General features: G+C 39.6%; 1 protein-coding gene across 3 annotated transcripts in view; it reads right to left on the reverse strand.

The window, feature by feature from the left end:
- Positions 1–21874, reverse strand: part of Tmc1 (transmembrane channel-like 1) — a 170754-nt gene that overhangs the window by 89926 nt on the left and 58954 nt on the right. For all 3 annotated transcript variants that reach the window (NM_001415991.1, XM_063268475.1, XM_039084312.2), the window contains one exon: positions 21241–21369. In NM_001415991.1, coding sequence (NP_001402920.1) covers positions 21241–21369 — 129 coding nt within the window. The remainder of the gene's footprint in view (positions 1–21240; positions 21370–21874) is intronic.

Genomic DNA, 21874 nt, shown 5'->3' on the forward strand with positions numbered 1-21874 from the left:
ACTCCCAAATTGCAATGCATTTTCAGGAATCATCCAGTGTCCATTAAAAAGTACACTAATTTATCAAAAGGCAGAATGTGAACATGTTAAATACATGTTTTTTTTTATTGTTGTTAGGTATAGAATGCTAGCTCCTCTCACCCTCTTAGTATAATCCCCAGTGACAGCTACGGAGTGGTCACTTCAGGATCTATAGTCCTGAGTCACTGAACAAGACTGTGTCCTAACCAGGACACATTCTGAAGGGATATGGACTGAGAAATACATCAATGGTCAATTTTATATTTGCCCAAATGTCATGAAATACATGTGCACAAAACTCCATGCTGACAATGCCACAGGTAATGCCATTTTACAGGTACCACAGTATCTGAGGACATCAACTAAAATGTCATATACACAAATGACAATTAGGTTGTGAAGGGATAATCCTTAGATGGTTGAAGAGATTGTTGTCTCACAGTTAGAATCTGTTGTCCTCTGTCTACCATGTGAGGAGAGAAGTTAACAAGGGCACAGGACTAGTAGTCTATGTGCAACTGGGACACTGAGAGCACCCTTTTTTTTTTATGGATATCCAGCCAACATTCTTGTTGCTTTTGCCACCCGATCTAAATTCTATCAGCCCTACCTAGCTAACATTCATTTTCTTGTTGTCTGTTCCAGAAACCGAACTTTAAAATTCGAGGTGGCTCTGGCTTCTCTTCTCTAGGGGCCTAAAGAACATGTGACCTAGTGAGAAGGACAATTTAAGTAGACTGTGATTCTGTAGTTGCAATGTGATCGTCAATTGGGTGGCCCCTAATGGTGTGGTTTCCAGATGAAACCCTTCAGGCATGACAATGAGAACTCACTACCACGTAGAGTAAGTCTTTTTTAGATGGATGTTAGAGAAAGGGTTTTATAGAAGATATCTCTTAATAACCATGCTAAGCACAGAATCTCATAATACAGAGTGATCAAAAAACTACCAAACACTAGCTACCTCATCTGAGATAGGAATGGTCCTTCCTTACACACCTGAGAGCAAGTGCCCACATATGGTCTGGCATACAAACACCATCACCATTGTGAACTCTCTATAGTCAGCAAACAACACCCGACGTCATTAGTGAACAGCAGGCCACTTGTTTGACCTGCGTTGTTGATCTTGATCATGGAAGATATTCAATAAAAGGATGCAACGTTGACTGCAAAATTGGATCTAGTGATTGTATGTTCCACACTCACACACATTAAGGATATTCATTCCCAGATCTTAGATTGTGCCCTTCCTAATTATTCTCTGAGATTTAATTGGCAAATGTCCTAGAACTGGCCGAGAATTAACTACATTAACTATGTCAAAACAGTCTGATATTTGGTGTGACCTCTGGATTGAAAAGACTGATTGAAAAATATCCGAAGCAGCTACAACATTTTCAAAACTTAACTAAAGACTGTACGATGCTGTAAACTGAGATCTCATGACTCACTTTTCATACCCTTGCAACAAAGTAAGCATCACATTTAATCTCTAGTTGTTGAATAGATGTTAAGTCTAGAAGAGGGGCAGCTCTTAAACACACTTTGTAAAATGCTGACCCAGAGGCTCTAAGTACGTATGAGGTTCTGCTAGTTCTAAGCAGCCTCTGTGGTCTGACTCTGTGGCCTTGCCCATGCTTATGATGTGCTCTGTCCCCATGCTCATGATTCATATTTCTCAGATGTAAACACCTATCCTCAGGACTCCCGCATACCTGGTCAGGGTCTGGCACAAAGTCCGTGTTACTGCAGGGCCTTTAATAGGCCAGTATTTCCCAACCAATGATATCTCAACAGTTCCTTCCCTCCTTTCCAAAGGAGTTACAGGTACAAGATGAGAAACAAATGCTGGGAAACAGATTGAAGCCAAATCTATTACAATGTTTATTTCCCAACACTAAAATTTGTTCTAATGTGATTGATTTATACCATGAACGATTTGAGCAAAACATGAATCTTGGTTTTGCTTGTTTGTAATTTTATTCATCAGAAATATTGAGTGAGTATAGAAAAGCGTATTCATCAATGCCAAAAAGCATTGGAAATATCCAGAATGCACATAGCGTGTCTCACTGCCTGCCTAGCTTTTAAGTACCAGAAAAGCCACACCCACTCACTATCAAGGTGACCTCCCCTCACGCTTCATAAACCACAAACATCAATCATTTTAAAAAACTCCCCATATTCTGTTCCCTTGTCTCAGATGACATATTTGTGCATAATTCTTTATATTTGCAAAATTACTTCCCCATGACATGTCTTCTGTGATCTTGAAAGCATCTCCAGATCATGTAAAATCCTAAGCATTTTATAATGCTATGTAAATAGTTATTACAGTGTCTTATTTATGGAATAATGACAAGAAATAAAGTGTGAATATTTAAAAAAATAAAACTTCCACAAGCAAGTTCCAAGTCCTTCTCAAAGCGTCATTCTGCACATACTGTAGAGTTCATATATTTCTTAATCTGTGTTGAATGCTAATGCTATGTTTCTCTATTTTTTCTTTTTGTTTTTAATGTGTCACTAGAAATGTTGCTGAATAATTGTGTACTATCTATGGGTTCACTATAAAACTCATAGTGTCTATTGTTCAAGTTCATATGCTGACATGAGCTTTTTGAGGAAACTGTATCATAACAGAACTGACCATAATTCAATTACATGACATCAAAATTTCTAAATCTTAACACACACACAAGCACACATACACACACACACACACACACACACACACACTCACACACACATATAAGTTTTGTCATTGTTTGTTATAATAAATACATATAGAGAACAAAATATCCTTGGTAATGAAATCAGAATTTGCTATTTAACTGTAACAAAATGATGAATTCGTAAGCATACTGTAGTACCTATGGTAAACTCTCATGTGCTCTTCAAGCCTGTTGAAAGTGAATTTTGGAAGCAAGGGTCTCTTCTAAAACCCTTTTTCCTGGGAATACTTATCCTCTAGCTGCGTGATGGGGAAAAGAGAAAAACAAATAAACAAAGAAAAAACCCACCAAGAGTGGAGGGTATTGAAAAAAATTGCATCATATTTTAGAACTGGAAGGTAAACTTTTAAAAACAGGTTTTGCATATCTCTACTGTAAAAATCTTTTCTGTAGGAGAAGGAAGCCTAGAGTTCATCCATTCAGAGAGAATTCAATTTGGAACTAACTCCTCCTAATTTCTTCATCTTCCCCAGTGGATTTCCGCTCCCTGTTTGTAGTGCTCTGTTTTAATGATGCTACCTTTGTCTGCTCTTTCGGACTACTCCAGTCTTTTCTATTGGGCGTTGCTTATTTATCTGACGCTTCTCTCTGCTACTATATGTGTTCATTCATTTTCCTTGCCAGATACTTCTCAATCATTTAAAACCAAAAGTTCAACTATCATAGATGATTATATAAAGAACACATATCCAGGATCATGGATACTTGACTTTTATTCTGAATCAAATTTACCCTGCTGAATTTAGAACACTCTCTATATTTATTTTTTTTTCTAAACTGCCAGGAGTATAAGAAAATAACTATTCTACTGTCTATTGGGGCCAAGGTTTTTGTTTTGTTTTGTTTTGTTTTGTTTTGAATTTTTTCCCCATCTTTATTAACTTGAGTATTTTTTATTTACATTTCAATTGTTATTCCCCTTCCCTGTTTCCGGGCCAACATCCCCCTAACCCATCCCCCTTCCCTTCTCTATGAGTGTTCTCCTCCCCAACCTCCCCCCCATTACCGCCCTCCCGCCAACAATCACGTTCACTGGAGGTTCAGTCTTGGCAGGACCAAGGGCTTCCCCTTCCACTGGTGCTCTTACTAGGCTATTCATTGCTACCTATGAGGTTGGAGCCCAGGGTCAGTCCATGTATAGTCTTTGGGTAGTGGCTTAGTCCCTGGAAGCTCTGGTTGGTTAGCATTGGTGTTCATATGGGGTCTCAAGCCCCTTCAAGCTCTTCCAGTCCTTTCTCTGATTCCTTAAACGGGTTCCCGTTCTCAGTTCAGTGGTTTGCTGCTGGCATTCGCCTATGTATTTGCCATATTCTGGCTGTGTCGCTCAGGAGAGATCTACATCCGGTTCCTGTCGGCCTGCACTTCTTTGCTTCATCCATTTATTTAGTTTGGTGGCTGTATATGTATGGGCCACATGTGAGGCAGGCTCTGAATGGGTGTTCCTTCTGCCTCTGTTCTAAACTTTGCCTTCCTATCCCCTCCTAAGGGTATTCTTGTTCCCCTTTTAAAGAAGAAGTGAAGCATTCGCATTTTGGTCATCCTTCTTGAGTTTCATGTGTTCTGTGCATCTAGGGTAATTCAAGCATTTGGGCTAATAGCCACCTATCAATGAGTGCATACCATGTGTGTTTTTCTGTGATTGGGTTACCTCACTCAGGATGATATTTTCCAGTTCCCTCCATTTGCCTATGAATTTCATAAAGTCATTGTTTTTGATAGCAGAGTAGTATTCCATTGTATAGATGTACCACATTTTCTGTATCCATTCCTCTGTTGAAGGGCATCTGGGTTATTTCCAGCTTCTGGCTATTATAAATAAGGCTGCAATGAACATAGTGGAGCACGTGTCTTTTTTATATGTTGGGGCATCTTTTGGGTATATGCCCAAGAGAGGTATAGCTGGATCCTCAGGCAGTTCAATGTCCAATTTTCTGAGGATCCTCCAGACTGATTTCCAGAATGGTTGTACCAGTCTGCATTCCCACCAACAATGGAGGAGTGTTCCTCTTTCTCCACATCCTCGCCAGCATCTGCTGTCACCTGAGTTTTTGATCTTAGCCATTCTCACTGGTGTGAGGTGAAGTCTCAGGGTTGTTTTGATTGGGGCCAAGGTTTTTTAATTGTGTGAACAGATAATTATGCTAATTTTATGAATTGATGAACATTAAATCAGTAAAACTTTAGAGAGAAGGAAGTGAATATTACAGCCAAATTATGATGATCAAAAAATTAATTCCAAATTCATTTAATAATATGAGACCATATCTATCGAACACTAATAAAGATGTTATTAGTTATTAAAGATACACTTTTGTTTGAATATTTAAAAGCTCTTATTGTTTGTTTTCTTAGTTACTGAGAGTTTTCTTGACCTCAAGTGTAGTATTAGCTTTGTCTTTCAGTTACCCTCTGTGGTTAGCTGAACGTGAAAGGTCAAAGCTCATGCATCGAATGCCTGCCCCCGAGCTGGTGGGTTCTGATGAGGTTGTAGAACCTTTTGAAGATGTAGCCTTATTGGCAGAAGTATGACACTGGGAGCAGGCGTTAAGGTTTTATAGCCTGATGCTACTTCCTTCCTTCTGTGTTTAGAATGAAGATATAATCAGCCAGTTTCCTGTTCCCTCTGACATCCTTTTCCTGCCTGTTGTCATGGTTTTCCCAGCATGATGTGCTCTGTCCCTCTAGAACCTAGAACCATAGACCAAAATAAATCCTTTCTTCTTTCAGTGGCTTTTGTCAGGGTAGTTTATCACAGCAACAGAAGAGTAATTAATGCAGACACTATTCTATCCTGTCTGGTTTTCAGAGGGAAGTCCAGACCACTAGGCATCATATAATCTAACGCAAGTTTCCTAATGCCCTGCTCTTTTCTGATTTATAACACACACACACACACACACACACACACACACACACACACACACACACACGAACGACACACACACGAACGAACGAACGAACGAAAGCATCAGAGAACAGCAAACTTCGCTAATCCCTAGCTCCTAATACCACAATGGCCAGAGTAGTTACGGAAATAAAATAGATTTAATTTATCAAAAATCTTGAGGATGCTTTTAAAACAGACCCAAGGGCCATAGAATGAACTGAGAACTACTGTTAAAGAGGAAGAGCTTCTATGCCTTCCCTCAAGTCTGATGCTCGTAGATAAAAAGAAGCATGATTGTTACTTACAGGTCCAGAAGAGCGGACATGGCTGTATAGATAAGGGATACAGTAAGTGGTTAAAATAAAATTTTCTTTTCTATGTGGTTAAAATAAAATTAACTGTCACTTGTAAGCCTTGAATATCTACAGGTTGCAAACCACCCAAATGTTTGACTGAAAGATATGGGCTACCCCTTGAATTGCTTTCAACAAATGCCATGTACCAAGACTGTAACCTGGTCTCTAGGTCTCAGAGCCCTGGTACAGTACACTCTGGGCTGTAACCCCAGATCTGGGAATGAATAATTGAGTATGGTCTATTTAATGGCAATAATACCTGCCCTCATCATTCATTTATCAACCCCTTGTGATAGTAATTAGAATAATAAGGTTTCACGAGCTTTTGAGAATGCTTTCACAGTTAGCTGAAAGAACACACTCTGGCCTAACTTAGAAAATGGATAATTTACCTACAGCATATGATACAACCCTGAGTGTACCGAAAAGTCGGGACATGCTATTCTGTCTTTGACACATTCTCACCCCTGAAACATGCCTCCATTTGATAAGGTTAACGTGACTTCTCTTTCCTCTTGCTTTCAGTCTGATGGTTGAGTGAAGTAACCAATTTCTTGCTCAGACAAATGAGAGACATGTCAAAACTGGTGCTTAGGCTAGTAAGTATGATTGAAATTTTTGTTCATGAATACTTCACAGTGAAAGAATCAGAAAATGGAAGGCCTTTAGATACTAAGTACTGAAATTTCAAAACTAATTAACCAAATTATCTACAAAACTCAGACTTTTCTGAAATATCGCTGAGAAATGGAAACAGAATTACAGAAATAAGTTTTTTTCATGCATCATAAAGACCGTAGACTTCTTAGATAACATATCTCCATAATTAGGCGAGCATAATTATTCAAGTTATCCTAATACTTTAAGTAATGGGTCAACGCATGTGTCATTTTAAAGAGGATTCTAATAACCTTAGCAAGGCTAGCCGAGATGCTCACTTGCTTCCTCTGCAAAGGACAATGAGGGAGGGCGCTTTTCATGTCTTTTAAAGGCAATAGAAGATGCTTAGTTTAGTTCATGACAACTAGCATAGCACTATAAAACAGATAACTGTGATTCATGGCACTTAGTACCAACATGGCTGTCTTTCATTCCAATTTTAGGACATTGAGCTAGGGTACACAAGAACATTCAAGTGAATTCCAACACTTCTAATTGGCTAGGTTTGCATTGGTGAGAGCACTGTATGGCAGATGCACCATGGTTTCTGGATGCCTGAACCTTTGCATTACTGTTGGACCTTTAAGAGTTGCCAACTTCAAATCACTTAAGTCACAGTCTCTAGTAATGTGATGAATCTATGGACATTTATGCAGTGTCCCAAACAATTCCACCGTATAAGTTAGAGGCAAAATCTGGCATTGAATCAAATATCCTTGGCTGAGGCTACCTTTAAGAGGTCTTTAACTTTTAGGGAGTTGAGCTGAAAAACTGCTGTATGTGTAATTGTTTTGATGTGCCTTTAGGTAAGCAGCACTCTGCCTATGTGGAGTCTCTTTCATTACATTTGTGAATAATTTATTTTCATCTCCCTGGTTCACTATTTTACACCTCTTAAGAGAGACGATTTAACAGCAACTGATATCATGAAGCAAAATGGAAAAATAATTCATCTGCACTTACATAACTTCTAAGCTTGTATAGCCTGTTTATTGGAGTATACTTTTAAATAAATATATATTTCAGACTATCCTTGTGAGAGACGAAAGAGTAGCAACTGGAGGGTAGAACATCCATACTATAGTTAAGAAGCATTCTGCTGTTCACAGGGCTTAAGGTCTGGTTTCAGTTCCCAGATTAGCCTATAACTTCAGTTCTGACCTCTTCTGGCTTCAGTGGGCCCCTGTACCCACATGTGTTTTAGTCAGGGTTTCCATGGCTGTGCCAGGCAACTCTTATAAAGGACAGCATTTAATTGAGGCTAGCTTATATGTTCTGAGGTTTAGTCCATTTTTATCATGGCAAGAAGCACAGCATGCAGACAGACACGGTGCTAGAGACGAATCTGAGAGATTTACATGTGGATTGGCAGACAGCAGGAAGAGAGAGTAATACTGGGCCCGGCTTGAGCATCTGAAACCTCAACGTCCATCCAGTAACACATTTCCTCCCTCCCATGGCAACACCTCCTGGTAGTGCCACTCTCTATGAGCATATGGGAGCCATTTTCATTCAAGACGCGACAACATGCCTGGTTTTGTTGTTTTATTTTGTTTCTTCTCTCTCTCTCTCTCTCTCTCTCTCTCTCTCTCTCTCTCTCTCTCTCAACAAAAGACATTTTTTAATTTTTCTTATAAAAGAATAGCAGAGAAACATAAGAAACTGTACCTGAGCATCATAAAGAATGGAGCATGACCACAGCAGGTTGGACTTTTGGTAAAGCAGAAAGCCTACCCCCAAACACCGATGTTGTGCAAACAGGAGGTATGAGAGACCTGCGCTTGAGGGCTTTTCCCCTCAGCTTACTAGCCTACTCCTGTTCTCTTCTTTAGTAAACTGTCTCTCTTTCTACTGACAACCGTGGGTCACTGGTGCAGTCTTTGTCCCAGGATTCAAGAGTTTGAAAGTCAACACTTTCTAAACTCAGGGCCTGGTCTGGAACTACTCATGTTTTTCTCTTTCTTTATATTTATCTCTTTTGATTTTGGTCAAAGTCTTAATATGCGTTCTCACTCTTTCTCTGGAGATCTCCACACCTTCCCCCTTCTTTTAATTTACACAGGTTTGTTGATCTTTATTGTTGAACACACCTCTCTCTGACTCTAACTCAAGGGCCAGTGAACTTCACAGCTTGTCTGACCTACTGTTTTCCTCTGGAACTCTAATTAAACTGTCCCCAAGCATCCCTCTTAGTTAATTTTTAAGAGACTAAGAACCTAAAAGGGAACTCCAATTCCCCAACAGAACCATGCTTCTTAAAAATTTTTATTAGCAACATTTGTGTGTTCTACCATTGTGCAGGACAATCTTCCCAGTCAAGCTTTCATCTTCGGGAGTCTATTGGATCTCCTTGCAAAGGCTTAGCACAGCCAGGCCTGTTGACTATTGAGGCCTGTTGTCCTTCCCTCTTAGAAAGAGGTTCAGGTAGATTTGTAAAAACCTTTCCAGGATATCCAGCCGCCACTCACAACCCGAGTAAATGCAATTCTGCCCTAACAGAATATGGCCTTGGGATTTGGGGGAAACCAATAGAGGATGCATTCGAAATGAGAAGGGCAGGATGCTCTGTCTAGGCAACTACAAGGAAGCCTTAGTCCATGGTGGGTAAAGCTGTCCTGTGTGGTTTTTATGGGGGAGAAGCATCTACACCACTTAAGTAAACTTTCACCTATGCTCTATAAGGAAACCCAGGAAACCCAGGAAACTCGTCGGTTCTCCACAGTGGACTTTGGTGGAATTGTGTCTCTGCTAGACATTGAGACTTGAGGAAGAGGAAAGACAGTGCTTATGTCTCCCTCAGAGAAGTCACTTTAGTGGCATCTGCACATAAAGGGAATTTTCTTCTCTATCATCAATAAAACTCAAGGAAATGTGCTACAAACCTTAAGCTGATCAGATTATCACATTAAATTTATTGCAACAGAAATATTTCAGACTTGAAATAGGCATCATTGTTATCAGAGTGAACTGGTTTATTTTTGTCAATTTAACACAAGTTAGGGTCATCTGGAAAGACAGAACCTCAAATGAGACAATACCTCCATCAAACTGGCCTGTAGGCAAATCCAAGAGAACATTTTCTTGGTTGATGACTAATGTGGAAGGCTCTAGCCTACCGTGGGCAGTGCCAACCCTGGGCTGGTGGTCCCGGATTGTATAAGAAAGCAGACTAAACAAGCCAAAGGGAGCAAAGAAAGAAATAGTTCGCCACTTTCTGTTTCAGTTCCTGCCTTCAGATTGAGTTCCTGCCCTAACTTCCCCAAGTGATAGACTGGGACGTGAGAGTTGGATGATGAAATAATACTTTCTTTCTCCCTGAGCTGCTTTGGTAATGGTGTTTATCTCAGCAACAGAAAGCAAACTAAGACACTGAATCTCTAAAGCAATGCTGATTTTTGAGGGGACTGGCTTACTTAATTAATCAGAGGCTTATACTGGCAAAACCCACAAGGCCATGTACTTTCTACCTTCATCCAATCGGGAGCAAGCATACATCTTCATGAACTTCCTGCTTATGTACCTCCCATCTAAATGCGATCTAGCACATCCTGTGCACCTGGGGCAACCAAAGTTGCTTATAGAAAGGAATGGGTGGCTGGTTACCTTACACGAACAATAGACCCAGCATTACAGGAAGCTACTGTCCTTGAACGATTGGGGTTTACATATTTGAGGTATGTTTGTTTGTTTGTTTGTTTGTTTTATAGATCTCTTAAGCACAGTAATTTAAACTTAAAACATAGCTTTAGCCATCATAATACCTGCATAACTAAAAGAAGATCCATGCAAAATTCTGACCAAGACATCTAATTCCTCTGTGTGTGTGTGTGTGTGTGTGTGTGTGTGTGTGTGTGTGTGTGTGTGTGTGTGCTGTTGTTGTTGTTGTTGTTCTTGTTGTTCTTGTTCTTGTTGTGTGAAGCATTCAGTGCAGACAGACATACCAACAGAAGACATCAGATCCTCTGAATCTGGAATCAGGAAGTTATGAGGCAGGCAACATGGGTTCTGGGCACTGAACTCGGATCATCTAGCAGAGCATCAAGTATTCATAAGGTCCGGGTCATCTCTTTAGTCCTTATTTTAGTTCTATCATTGTTTCATTCTCTGATTTAGCCATCAGCCATCATTTCTATGGCTTGTTGAGTGTTTGAAAAACTTTTTTAAAACCTGGAGAATCATTTCTGTATCTTAAACTATACTAAGAAGAATGAGTATAGGCCTAGAAAACGTTTGTAATCAAAGGACGAGAACAGTGGAGGCTTAAAAGCTGTGCAGTGCAGTTGATGCTCTGGATGAGTAAACTGGAAACCATGAGGCTCATAGAACTTGAGTAGGAAGCAAAGGCATGCCAGGCATTGGTTTGCAGAATTTCTCTAACAAAGGTTGTATTTCCACCATGTACGACACACATCTATAATCTTAGATTAATACATTCACGCTAAACTCTTTTAGGATCATTTATGTGGCTTGGAAAACAAAGTGCCTATTCTGTTTCTGGCATGAATTTTCTAATTAAGCATTTTAAAGTGAACTCTGAATACTGCAAAACAAAGAATTCTCAGGATGCTGCCTGTGAATAAGAAGTATTTTGCTTTGAAAGATTGACAAAATACTTCCCCACAATACCTAGGTGTTCCTACGATTATCTTTCTAAACAGTTGTAAGACTTAGGATTTTCTTTTTGCAAATCCTGCAGTGATATCCCGGACTGTTTGGGTCTAAGTAGTTCCACCAGAAATCTCCATTATCGGTTAGAACTACGTGTTCTGTATTTTCATCATGAGTAGGCAAGCAATTTAAAATCGTATTTTCAAAATCATGGCAGTCCAGTCCATTCTGCAATAATCAGGACTTACTAGCAAATCTGATTGCTCACCATGGGACAAACTCAGACTGGCAGGCTATCCTCTGTACTACAACCAAAGTTTAGATGAGGTCATTTACACAGTACATCATGCTTCTATGTGGGCTGGTCTTTCTGAAGAATTGACTTGGAATACTATTTCACAGTGTCCTCCCATGGCTTCCCCACTAACATATAATGACCCCTATGACCATGTGTTGGTCATGAAATACAATAATATTGTTTGCAAAACTATAGAAATCAATCTATATAAGTCACAAATGTTCATATAAATATCACAGGGCCTATATGAATAGTTATGTGTGATATGTAGAAGTATATTTGTAAACTTATGCATATATATGACTCTCACAATCAATACAACTATTTGAAAGCAGTGGTTATTCTCATTCAAAATTTTCTAATTTTTATAACTAAAGAAGGAAGTCTTAAACATGATATATTGGCAACATGCAATTATTCCCATTTCTTACTCTCATCTCAGCTTGTTCTGATATTCAAATAATTTTCTCCAAACATGCATTTTCAGTACATATACCTTAATAAAACATAGCCATCATTTCATCCACTAACAAATTTCTTTAAACAAACTAACATAGTATACCACTTTCTACTGCCTCATCGTTACCATAAAGATAACCTCAAAAAGGCCTTAGTTGTTCTTTTATTATAAACTAGATTATATCTACAATATATGCCTTACCCAAAGTTAGTATGATGTTTTCCAAAAACAGCAAAAACTCATTTTTTTCTGATAATTAGCATTTGTGTTTAACAGGTTCTACTGTTAATGTATTAGATCAAATATATTCAAAGTCATTTCTAGATAATCTTAAGTGATAACTAATGCATCTTGTTTTATCACCTTTCAAATTAACATTATATTTTTAGTCTAATAAAAGTTGTGAAAACTAGCTGTTACTTACAGCTACACTGCTAAAGAATGTAAGTCTAGTTACTTGAGTTTTATCAGAACTTTTTGGAAGGTAAAGAGCTCTTGAATGTTAAGAAACTGATGCAGTGAGTTTTATCATGCATTATACACTGACAGGTAAAGTTATAAGAAATATGAACCTGTGAATTGCAATTATGAAGGTTGTGGGTATGATTCAGTGATAGAACATACCTTGGCTACAGCATGTACAGTCTCTATGTTCAATCCACAATATGAACTGCATGATGGTAAGCAAACTCTTATTTATCTGGAAGAAAACTTTATTATCCCTAATAAATTATTATTATTATTATTATTATTATTATTATTATTATTATTAATTTATCCTTAAATGGTGATACATTAAAATCCCTATTTACTTGAAGCTCATAGTCCTTTTTTAAAATATGGATAAAGTAAACTTTTTTTAACTTTGGATAAGTAAATGTGACCATTACTGAGTAAGGTTCATTACCAACAACTTTGGGAAAAATACCCTTGAGCATCTGCATATTTAGAGTCAGTCTTCCATGACTCCTATCTCTCTGTTGACCACTGGGATGGAGCTTTTGGCGGATTTAACCAGCCCCACTTGCAGAACATTTTAAAGCAGGGACAAAAGCAGTAATCAGCTGTACTACCTCCCCAAGGACACTGGAGCAGCAGCCCCAGGGCCACCTCAGAACACTTCCCAACTGAAGCAAAGATCGAAACTCCTGTAAATCACTCTGGTCAAATGGTTTGGTGGCGATGAGGAAGGTGACTCTTGAAGCAAAGTTTCCTGGTGGGCCAAAGTCTATTGATCGTGCATTTCAAAGCTCATTTTAGCAAAGAAAAAAAAATGTATAAAACATGTAAGTCCCAAGGGGAAAGACGAACAGATTTTGTTGTTGTTAAATTTTTCTTTTTTAGTACTGTTGACATTATTGTGAATGCTGAACAAATTGCTATGGTTAATTTTACTAATTAAAAAATACTTTAAAATTCTATTTAAATTTTAATAGCCTCTATTAAAAGGAATAATAACAACTCGCAGAGACTGAGGCAGTATACACAGGGCCTACAGGGGTCTGGACCAGGTCCTTTAAGTGTATATTATGGTTTCCAGGTTGGTATCACCATGGGAACACGAAATGGGAGAACAAATGCTCTCTTGCACTCTTTCCTTCTATTTGTTCAGTTTGTTTTGTTTCTGTTTTTTTTCCCAATTCTGGTGTGTTATTTTTTTTGTCTTATCTAATTATATTTCATTATTATTCCTTAGAAGCCTGTTTTCATTTTTTGTTTGTTTGGTTGGTTGGCTTGGTTTCTTTGTTTTGTTCTTCCAGACATGGTTTCTCTGTGTAATCCTCCTTGTCCTGGAACTGTAGACAGGCTGACCTGGATCTCAGGGGTCCACCTGTCTCTGTTGGGACTAAAGGTGTGTCCTACCACACCATGCTAACCTGCTGCTTTTTTGTTTCCCAATCGGAGATAGAAAGGGAATAGATCCAGACAAGAGGGGATATGGAAAAGAACTTGGAGAGGAAGCTGTAATCAGGATAAATTATGTGAGAAAAAGATCTGTTTTCAATGAAAGGCAAAAAATAATTTAATTTGGAAGCAGCTCAAAACTAGTTGTAATAGAAGCAGACATGGTAGGATGTACCTGTAATTCCCAGCACTGGAGGCTAAGGAAGAAAGAACCAAACTCAAGGTCAGCCTATTAGTGTGACTTTCTTAAAAACAACTCAAAAATAAAAGGAATTAAAATTAAATAGAAATGTGGACAGACCGAAAGCATTTTTACATGCAAAGTAACAGACATTGGGTCACCACAATACTTAGTCCTCTGTTCACCGGGTCACCAACCACTGAACTGTCCAGATCAGCTATAGCCATGGTTCTCTGCCTTGAGAATGCAGGTCCAACAACAGCAGAATCACAGCCATTGGCATTGCTTCCAGGAGGAAGCACTAATTGAGCTCTTGGCATGCACAGAGCTTTGGATGTGCTGGTTTAAACATCCTGTTCTTTGGGTGAAAAATGATATCTATTCACTAGACTATCTGAGGAATGGGAAAAGAAAGACCTGTGCATCATTAGAGGGGTTAGCTAAAAAGAATCCAGCATGAGGAAGTGTGTGCTCGGTGTGTACATCTGCTTAAATGTCCTTATTTGTGCGATCTTTCACTTCTTTACAATGTCTGGGGAAGAAAATATGTATGCTCAATATCACATGACAACTGCTCACAGGCAACATAAGCCTCAAGAAAGGGGGTGGGCCTGAGAGCTCAGCACAGAAAATCAAGTGTAGTCCAATCTCACTTTTCTAGAAATATGTTAACTTTCTCACCCCAAAAACTAAAGTGAAAATAAATACATAAAAAGCCAGTGGACTGGGTTAGGGTGGGTGAGAATGAACAGGGAGAAATATTAGTTTCTCGACTGATCATTTCCAAAAAAATGAAATGCTAAGGGTAACTTACTTGGCTTTTCATTTGTAGCTAGTAGATCACAGATTCAGCCAGCCAGAGTGGACAGATCCTAGAACCACTGGCTCGGGGTTCCACAAAGCATAGAAATAATTCAATATGATATCTAATTTTTGTTATACCTAAAGTATATTACTTGACGTTTTCTTACGCGTCAATTTCATGACAAGGGAAAGAGGAAGAACTTACACACTCATATTTGTTTATTCATGAAAAGTTACAATTGTGTCCTCCCTAAAATAAGCATTTGTAAGCACCCAGACAAGAGTCACTTTGTGATATTCCTTAGAATGTCCATGGAAGCACTCATTCTCCCATGAGTGTCTCACAGGCAAACTCTTAGAGTAAGCACAACATGGACCTTTTCTAGGTGTGTAGCCAGCTAGATCCACGTGGTGGCCTCCTTCTAACCTCAGGCCTTCCTTGTGCTGAACTGATGGGACTAAACCACTTGACTTCTGAGGACATCAATTTGAAAACTACAGACATTGGAGCCCCTCGGATTTGCAGATTGTTGAAGTTCAAGATAGCCTTAGATCACAGGCTAGGCCCTTGGGATGCTTGTTTGTCTGTGTTTGTTTTCACTTTTTGTTTGTTTGTTTGTTTGTTTGTTTTCTGAGACAGGGTTTCTCTGTGTAACAGTGTCCTGGTTGTCTCTGGCCTGTTGTAAATCAAGCTGGCCTCACACTCATAAAGATGGCCTGCCTCTGCCTCCCAATTGCTGGAATTACAGACATGTGTCACCATGCCCAGCAGTCCCTGGGATTTTTAAGGCTTCGTCATAGCAATAAAATAATGTGGTTGCAAGTCAGCTTTAGTCGTAATGCTGTGTTGAAGTCAAAGGTTTTGGTTTCTGGTGAGTAGTAAGTACACCAGCTATTTTCTGCCCAGGTGTGTACTTCATCCCTAGTAGTCGCTACCGGGTGAGGATGGCTGCCTTTACAAGCAAGAAGATCTAGCCATGTAACCTCTGTGAAAAATTATGAGTACCTAAAATATGAGGTATCCTCATTATTTATTCATGCAGGGAAGAAATTTTTATAGATAAGTAATATAAATTACCCCTGACTTTCAAATCATATTTTCTGCTTCTCAGAGATGAATAGATCTTATTCTCATATTGTGATTCTTAGAATAAAAAAGAAAACACTCCCATCTTGGGCCATCCATGCAAAGATTTATACATATTTGGTTAAAGATGATACACGTTCTAAACATTCCCCCAGCTTCCTACCTACATAGTAACTGCTTGGCCATCTTTCACCCTCACCCATTCTTACAGTGCTAGCAATTGAACCAAGAGCCTCGCACATGCAAAGCACGGGCTCTGCCACTGAGTACATCCCTAGCTCCATCAGTGTCTTTTGATTGGGAGTCCTGAAGATACTTATATTCCTAGCGATAAGTGTTTTTTAAAAGTTCGCCCCCGAAAACATACACACAAGCAACAGTATATTAACTGAGAAAGCTGTATTTATACACTTACACACACACACACACACACACACACACACACACACACACACACACACACATACACACACACACCATGACAACAATAAAAAAAATGGAGCCATGAATTTGAAAGGAGAGCTATAATGAAGAGCTTTGAGGAGAGGGAGAATGATGTAATTATAATCTCAGAAAAATTTAAAGATTTAAGAATGATTGCTGAGGGGTTGGGGATTTAGCTCAGTGGTAGAGCCCTTGCCTAGGAAGCGCAAGGCCCTGGGTTCGGTCCCCAGCTCCGAAAAAAAAAGAACAAAAAAAAAAAAAAAAGAATGATTGCTGAATGAACCCCAATACCCTAAGAACTGAGAACCACAAGCTGTGGGTACTTGGGCTTCTCTTTTTGCAAGTCCAAAAACCTTGACCCTACCTGCAATCAATTTTAGAAATTGTATACATTTTTAGAGTCCAGAGCACGAAGGGAAGCCTTGGTATCCCACACAGACCTAAACCTGTGACGAGACACCGGTTCCAGTAATGGTGAGCCTACGGACTTGGTTCCTCAGACTTAGCAGCAATGGTCCAGTCTTTGAGGCTGTTTTCTGGGAAAAACATAATCCTGAAAACATTTTTTTCAAAGTTAATTTTTCTGTCTTAATTACGGTTACTGTTGCTGTGTTGAAACACCATGACCAAGAGCAGATTGGGGAAGAAAGTGTTCGTTTGACTTATACTGCCACACTGTAGTCCATCATTGAAAAAAGTCAAATGCAGACAGGGCAGGAACCTAGAGACAGGAGCTGATATAGAGACCACGGAGGAACGCTAATTACTGGCTTGCTTTCCATGGTTTGATCAGCTTGCTTTCTTATAAAACCCAGGACTCACAAATCAATCATTAATTAAGAAAATGCCCTACAGGCTTACCTGAAGTCCGACCTTAGGTAGGCATTTTTTCAATTGAGTTTCCCTCCTCTCAGATGTCTGTAGATTGTGTCAAGTTGACAGAAACTAGCCAGCACACTCTGAGAGACAAAGGCAGAGGGAAAGCCGTCTGTCTCCCTTGCCCTAGCACAGCTGAGGCAGAGGGACCTCCTGACACATATTCTATTAGGCAGTGTGGCTAATGACAGTGTGGTTGGAATCTATATGGAAAACTAACTCACACAGCTTCAAAACCTGCAGAGGAAGATAAACACAGCATTAATATTAACACCTCCTACCCACAGGAAAACTCGGGAGGCCACAACTCTGGGTACCGCTGGTACATGGAGCATGGAGTCGGAGTGAATCTTCCAGGCTTGAAGAATCATCTCAAGATAGTGAGTTATGTCCACAAGTGAACAGCCACAGTTTATCTCTTCAATGCTGCTGGCTGACTTTGACTAGGCTGCTCTGAATCACTGTCTTGGTACCCAGCTGATTCCCCAGCTGGCCTCTTAGGAGGAAAAGACTCTGAATGCCTACAAGGGCCAGCCAAGCGGAAAACAACAAACAAACAAATGTAAAAAGAGTAGTGCAGAATCTGGTTCAAACCAAGAGTGAGTAACTTACAAAGGCAGTTCTTGCTTAACTCCTGTTTCAAGTAGGAATGTGGTGCCCATTCGCCACTTGTCTATAAGAAACTAGACATAACACGTTTTTTTAAACATAAAATCTCCTGGATTAAAAAGGTATACATAAAAAAAATTATTATTTTTTAAAAAGTGGTTAGTGTGGCTAATTTTGTTGGTGTACATTTTGCTGTGATAAAAGAAATCATAATTTGGGGGCTGGAGAGATGGCTCATTGATAAAGAGCACTGACTGCTCTTCTAAAGATACTGAGTTCAGTTCCCAGCAACTACATGGTGGCTCGCAACCATTTATAATGGGATCTGATGCCCTCTTCTGGTGTGTTTGAAAACAGCTACAGTGTACTCATATGCATAAATTTAAAAAAAATTTTTCAAGAAAAAAGTGAAACCACAAGAACCAAACAAAAACTACCTATGTTCTGTGTTCACTCCTAGCTCTCATTTCCAATTCATGTCATTTTCTCTTCTTTTCATTCTGATTCCTATTTCTCTGTGTTTTCGCTAATTTCTAGAGTCCAGGTGAGCTCGCATACTGTGAAATCTAAAAGATTATATTATATTAAAGGCATTCTGGAGATCTGGGAGGGGTCTGCCTCAGATTTTTGCCAAGTTGTCAAGATATCCTCAATTCCATTTTGTTTACACATTAAAATATGGAAATTAATCCATATACTTCCAGTCTGTCACCATCCTGTACATTCCTGGAGCCCCTGTAGCTAGGTTTCCTCCTACCTAGCCTTGTCAGGTTCCAATTCAACCCCGTGTTCTATCATACTGCATGCAGGGCGTGAGGCAAGAAGTCTGTTCTCAGTGGAGGCACTTCCTAGGCTTGTGTTGTATGTTGACACTATGCCAAATTCTTTCCATGGCTATTAACGTAATTCCAAGAGAAATAGTGAGGAAGAAAGACGACACATCCTTCAGTTTTATACAGCCAATAAATTGATGACAAGAAATTCAAACTCAAGTTTGAAGCACATATCCATTCAACTGCCCTATGGTCCTATGACATAGGAACTACAAGTAAAAGAGTTGTGTGTGCATGTATAAATGTGTGAGAGAGAGAATGTGTGTGTGTGTGTGTGGATGTGTGTGTGTGAGTATGTGTGCATGTGTGTGGTATATGTATGCACATGTGTATGTGTGTGCATGTGTGTGTGTTTGAGCGTATGTCTCTGTGTTTGAGTGTGTATGTGTGTGTGTGTGCGTGCGTGTGTGTTAGTAAAATTGTCCTTCTATAGCTCCAGACTGCTCCTTGAAATTCTTCCTCAATTTTATTATTTGAAAGGTCACGATATTACTTTCTAATATTTGAACATCTGTATGTAGTTGCATATGTATATCTCAAGTTGGGAATTTCATGAGCTATTTATATGCCCAAATATGTTTTAGGAGCCAGAAGAGATTTCAAATTTGCCAAATAAACATACTTCAAAACCTATGTCAATAGCTTTACCATCTTATTAAATGAAAAGTATTTTGACACACAAACAAGTGCATGAGTTATATACTCAGACATACACAGATACTACACACAGAGATAGAGGGGGTAGCAGGGGTAATGGAGTGGTGCTTACCAATGCAAACAATATTGTTTGGAGCATAGAAAACCTTAATCCATTAGGTAAAACCAGACACAAACTCTGCAAAGGACATCAAGTTCCAAAAACAAAAGGTAAGTTCTTCTCCTCTTTTTAATGAAATAACTGGGTCCTTTTGGAGCTAAAATATAAAATAATTTCCTGAAATAACACACTGACTCCAGCAGAATCAGGTCTAGAGGAGTACAATCCTGATTGCTCCTTCAGTTCCTTTAATCAGGAACAGCTACAACTAGGTGTTCCTACCCCTGGACAGCATCATTAAGGAAAATGGGAAGGTAAGTTTAAGAAACACCACCAGAATGATCAAAATGTGAATGCTTCAACTCCTTCTTTAAATGAGGAAAAAGAATACCCTTGGCAGGGAAGGGAGAGGCAAAGATTAAAACAGAGACTGAAGGAACACCCATTCAGAGCCTGCCCCACATGTGGCCCATACATATACAGCCACCCAATTAGACAAGATGGATGAAGCAAAGAAGTGCAGACCGACAGGAGCCGGATGTAGATCGCTCCTGAGAGACACAGCCAGAATACAGCAAATACAGAGGCGAATACCAGCAGCAAACCACTGAACTGAGAATAGGACCCCCGTTGAAGGAGTCAGAGAAAGAACTGGAAGAGCTTGAAGGGGCTCGAGACCCCATATGTACAACAATGCCAAGCAACCAGAGCTTCCAGGGACTAAGCAACTACCTAAAGACTATACATGGACTGACCCTGGACTCTGACCTCATAGGTAGCAATGAATATCCTAGTAAGAGCACCAGTGGAAGGGGAAGCCCTGGGTCCTGCTAAGACTGAACCCCCAGTGAACTAGACTGTTGGGGGGGAGGGCGGCAATGGGGGGAGGGTTGGGAGGGGAACACCCATAAGGAAGGGGAGGGGGGAGGGGGATGTTTGCCCGGAAACCGGGAAAGGGAATAACACTCGAAATGTATATAAGAAATACTCAAGTTAATAAAAAAGAAACACCACCAGATATAAAATAGTCTAATGAAAAAATACCATCTGTGTCAAAATTGAGAGAGGAAGACATAGGTATCGATCCAGATATGTTCCTTTGCCCAACCTATCACTCCCAAAGTCACAAGAAAACAATGTGATCTTACCCACATGCACGCATGCATGTACTCACACCAACCTCTGCCCCAGACTACATGCTTGTTTCACTTGGCACCCAAGAAATTTAAAAAGCTGTGTGCTGGGTGTGTTTGCACCCACCTCAGCAGTCAACAGGAAACTAAAATTGGGTTTCTGACATGTGACAAGGGACCAGTTGGTAGCATAAGCCTTAATCGGAATCCTGAGCACTGTTCTATCAGTGGAACAGCCTCCCTGTGCTTTTGTGAGAGCCACGATGGGAAAGTTCATTAGTGTCTATAAACTCTACAGAAAAACAAGAACAAGCAACCGCACGTCCCTGTAAAGGTCAAACATACTGTCCTGTGGAGAATGAGTAAGGAAGGTAACCCCGGTGTGAGGAACAAATGATTCAAGTTGACCACAGAGGTTACAAGAGTCCACATGCTGCTTTTGCTTAAAATTGGTTTCGGTGTGTAAGTATTAATCCCAAACCTCTCTAGTATGTGCCTATATGTGACTACAGCATCATCTATAATACATAGGTAATCAGACTTCTGCGATGTATGTTTCTGTATGCAAAAATGAGCAACCTACTTGAGAACTTCAATTTTCTTCTCCATTTTCCAAGGTTTACATTTGACAGTAGCGATCATTTGTCTGTTCTCATCTAGCAGTGCTTTTAATCGTTCTAATTCCTCTTCATCAATTTCTTCTTCTTCTTCCCTTTAAAGAAAAAACAAAATGAAGACAACGGTTAAAACTCTGCTTCCAAACTCTTTCCAAACCTAAAAGGGCGCCTGTCAGATCCACAACTCAGCTGCCCAAAGTAAGTGAGGAGTCCCACCCCCCACCCCACCCCAAGCTCTAGAATTCACATCTCAACACTTGCAATCCGGCTTGAGGATTATTATAACCTTCAACAATGCTATTTGCATTCTAATGCTCAAAATGGAACTGTTCTTTTATGTCCTCAGCCTCCGGCTGTCAGAACAAGGAAGCCGCAGAAAGGATAGTTACAGATCCATCAAGATACACACTTCTCTTCTCTGTTCCCTTTGGCAGCCATCCTCCCCAATTCTATGTTTCATTTAAGAACCTTATTTTCCAATAAGGATAATAAATTAAAGGTGAAGATGTCTTTGAAGTGTCCTTAGAAATTTTAAATTAGCCCCGTCTCAAGAGAAAAGGGGAAAAAAATTGAAACGGGGAGAATGAAATTCTGTTTCTC

This window comes from Rattus norvegicus, chromosome 1 (genome assembly GCF_036323735.1).
Source record: "Rattus norvegicus strain BN/NHsdMcwi chromosome 1, GRCr8, whole genome shotgun sequence".
Taxonomy (NCBI): domain Eukaryota; kingdom Metazoa; phylum Chordata; class Mammalia; order Rodentia; family Muridae; genus Rattus; species Rattus norvegicus.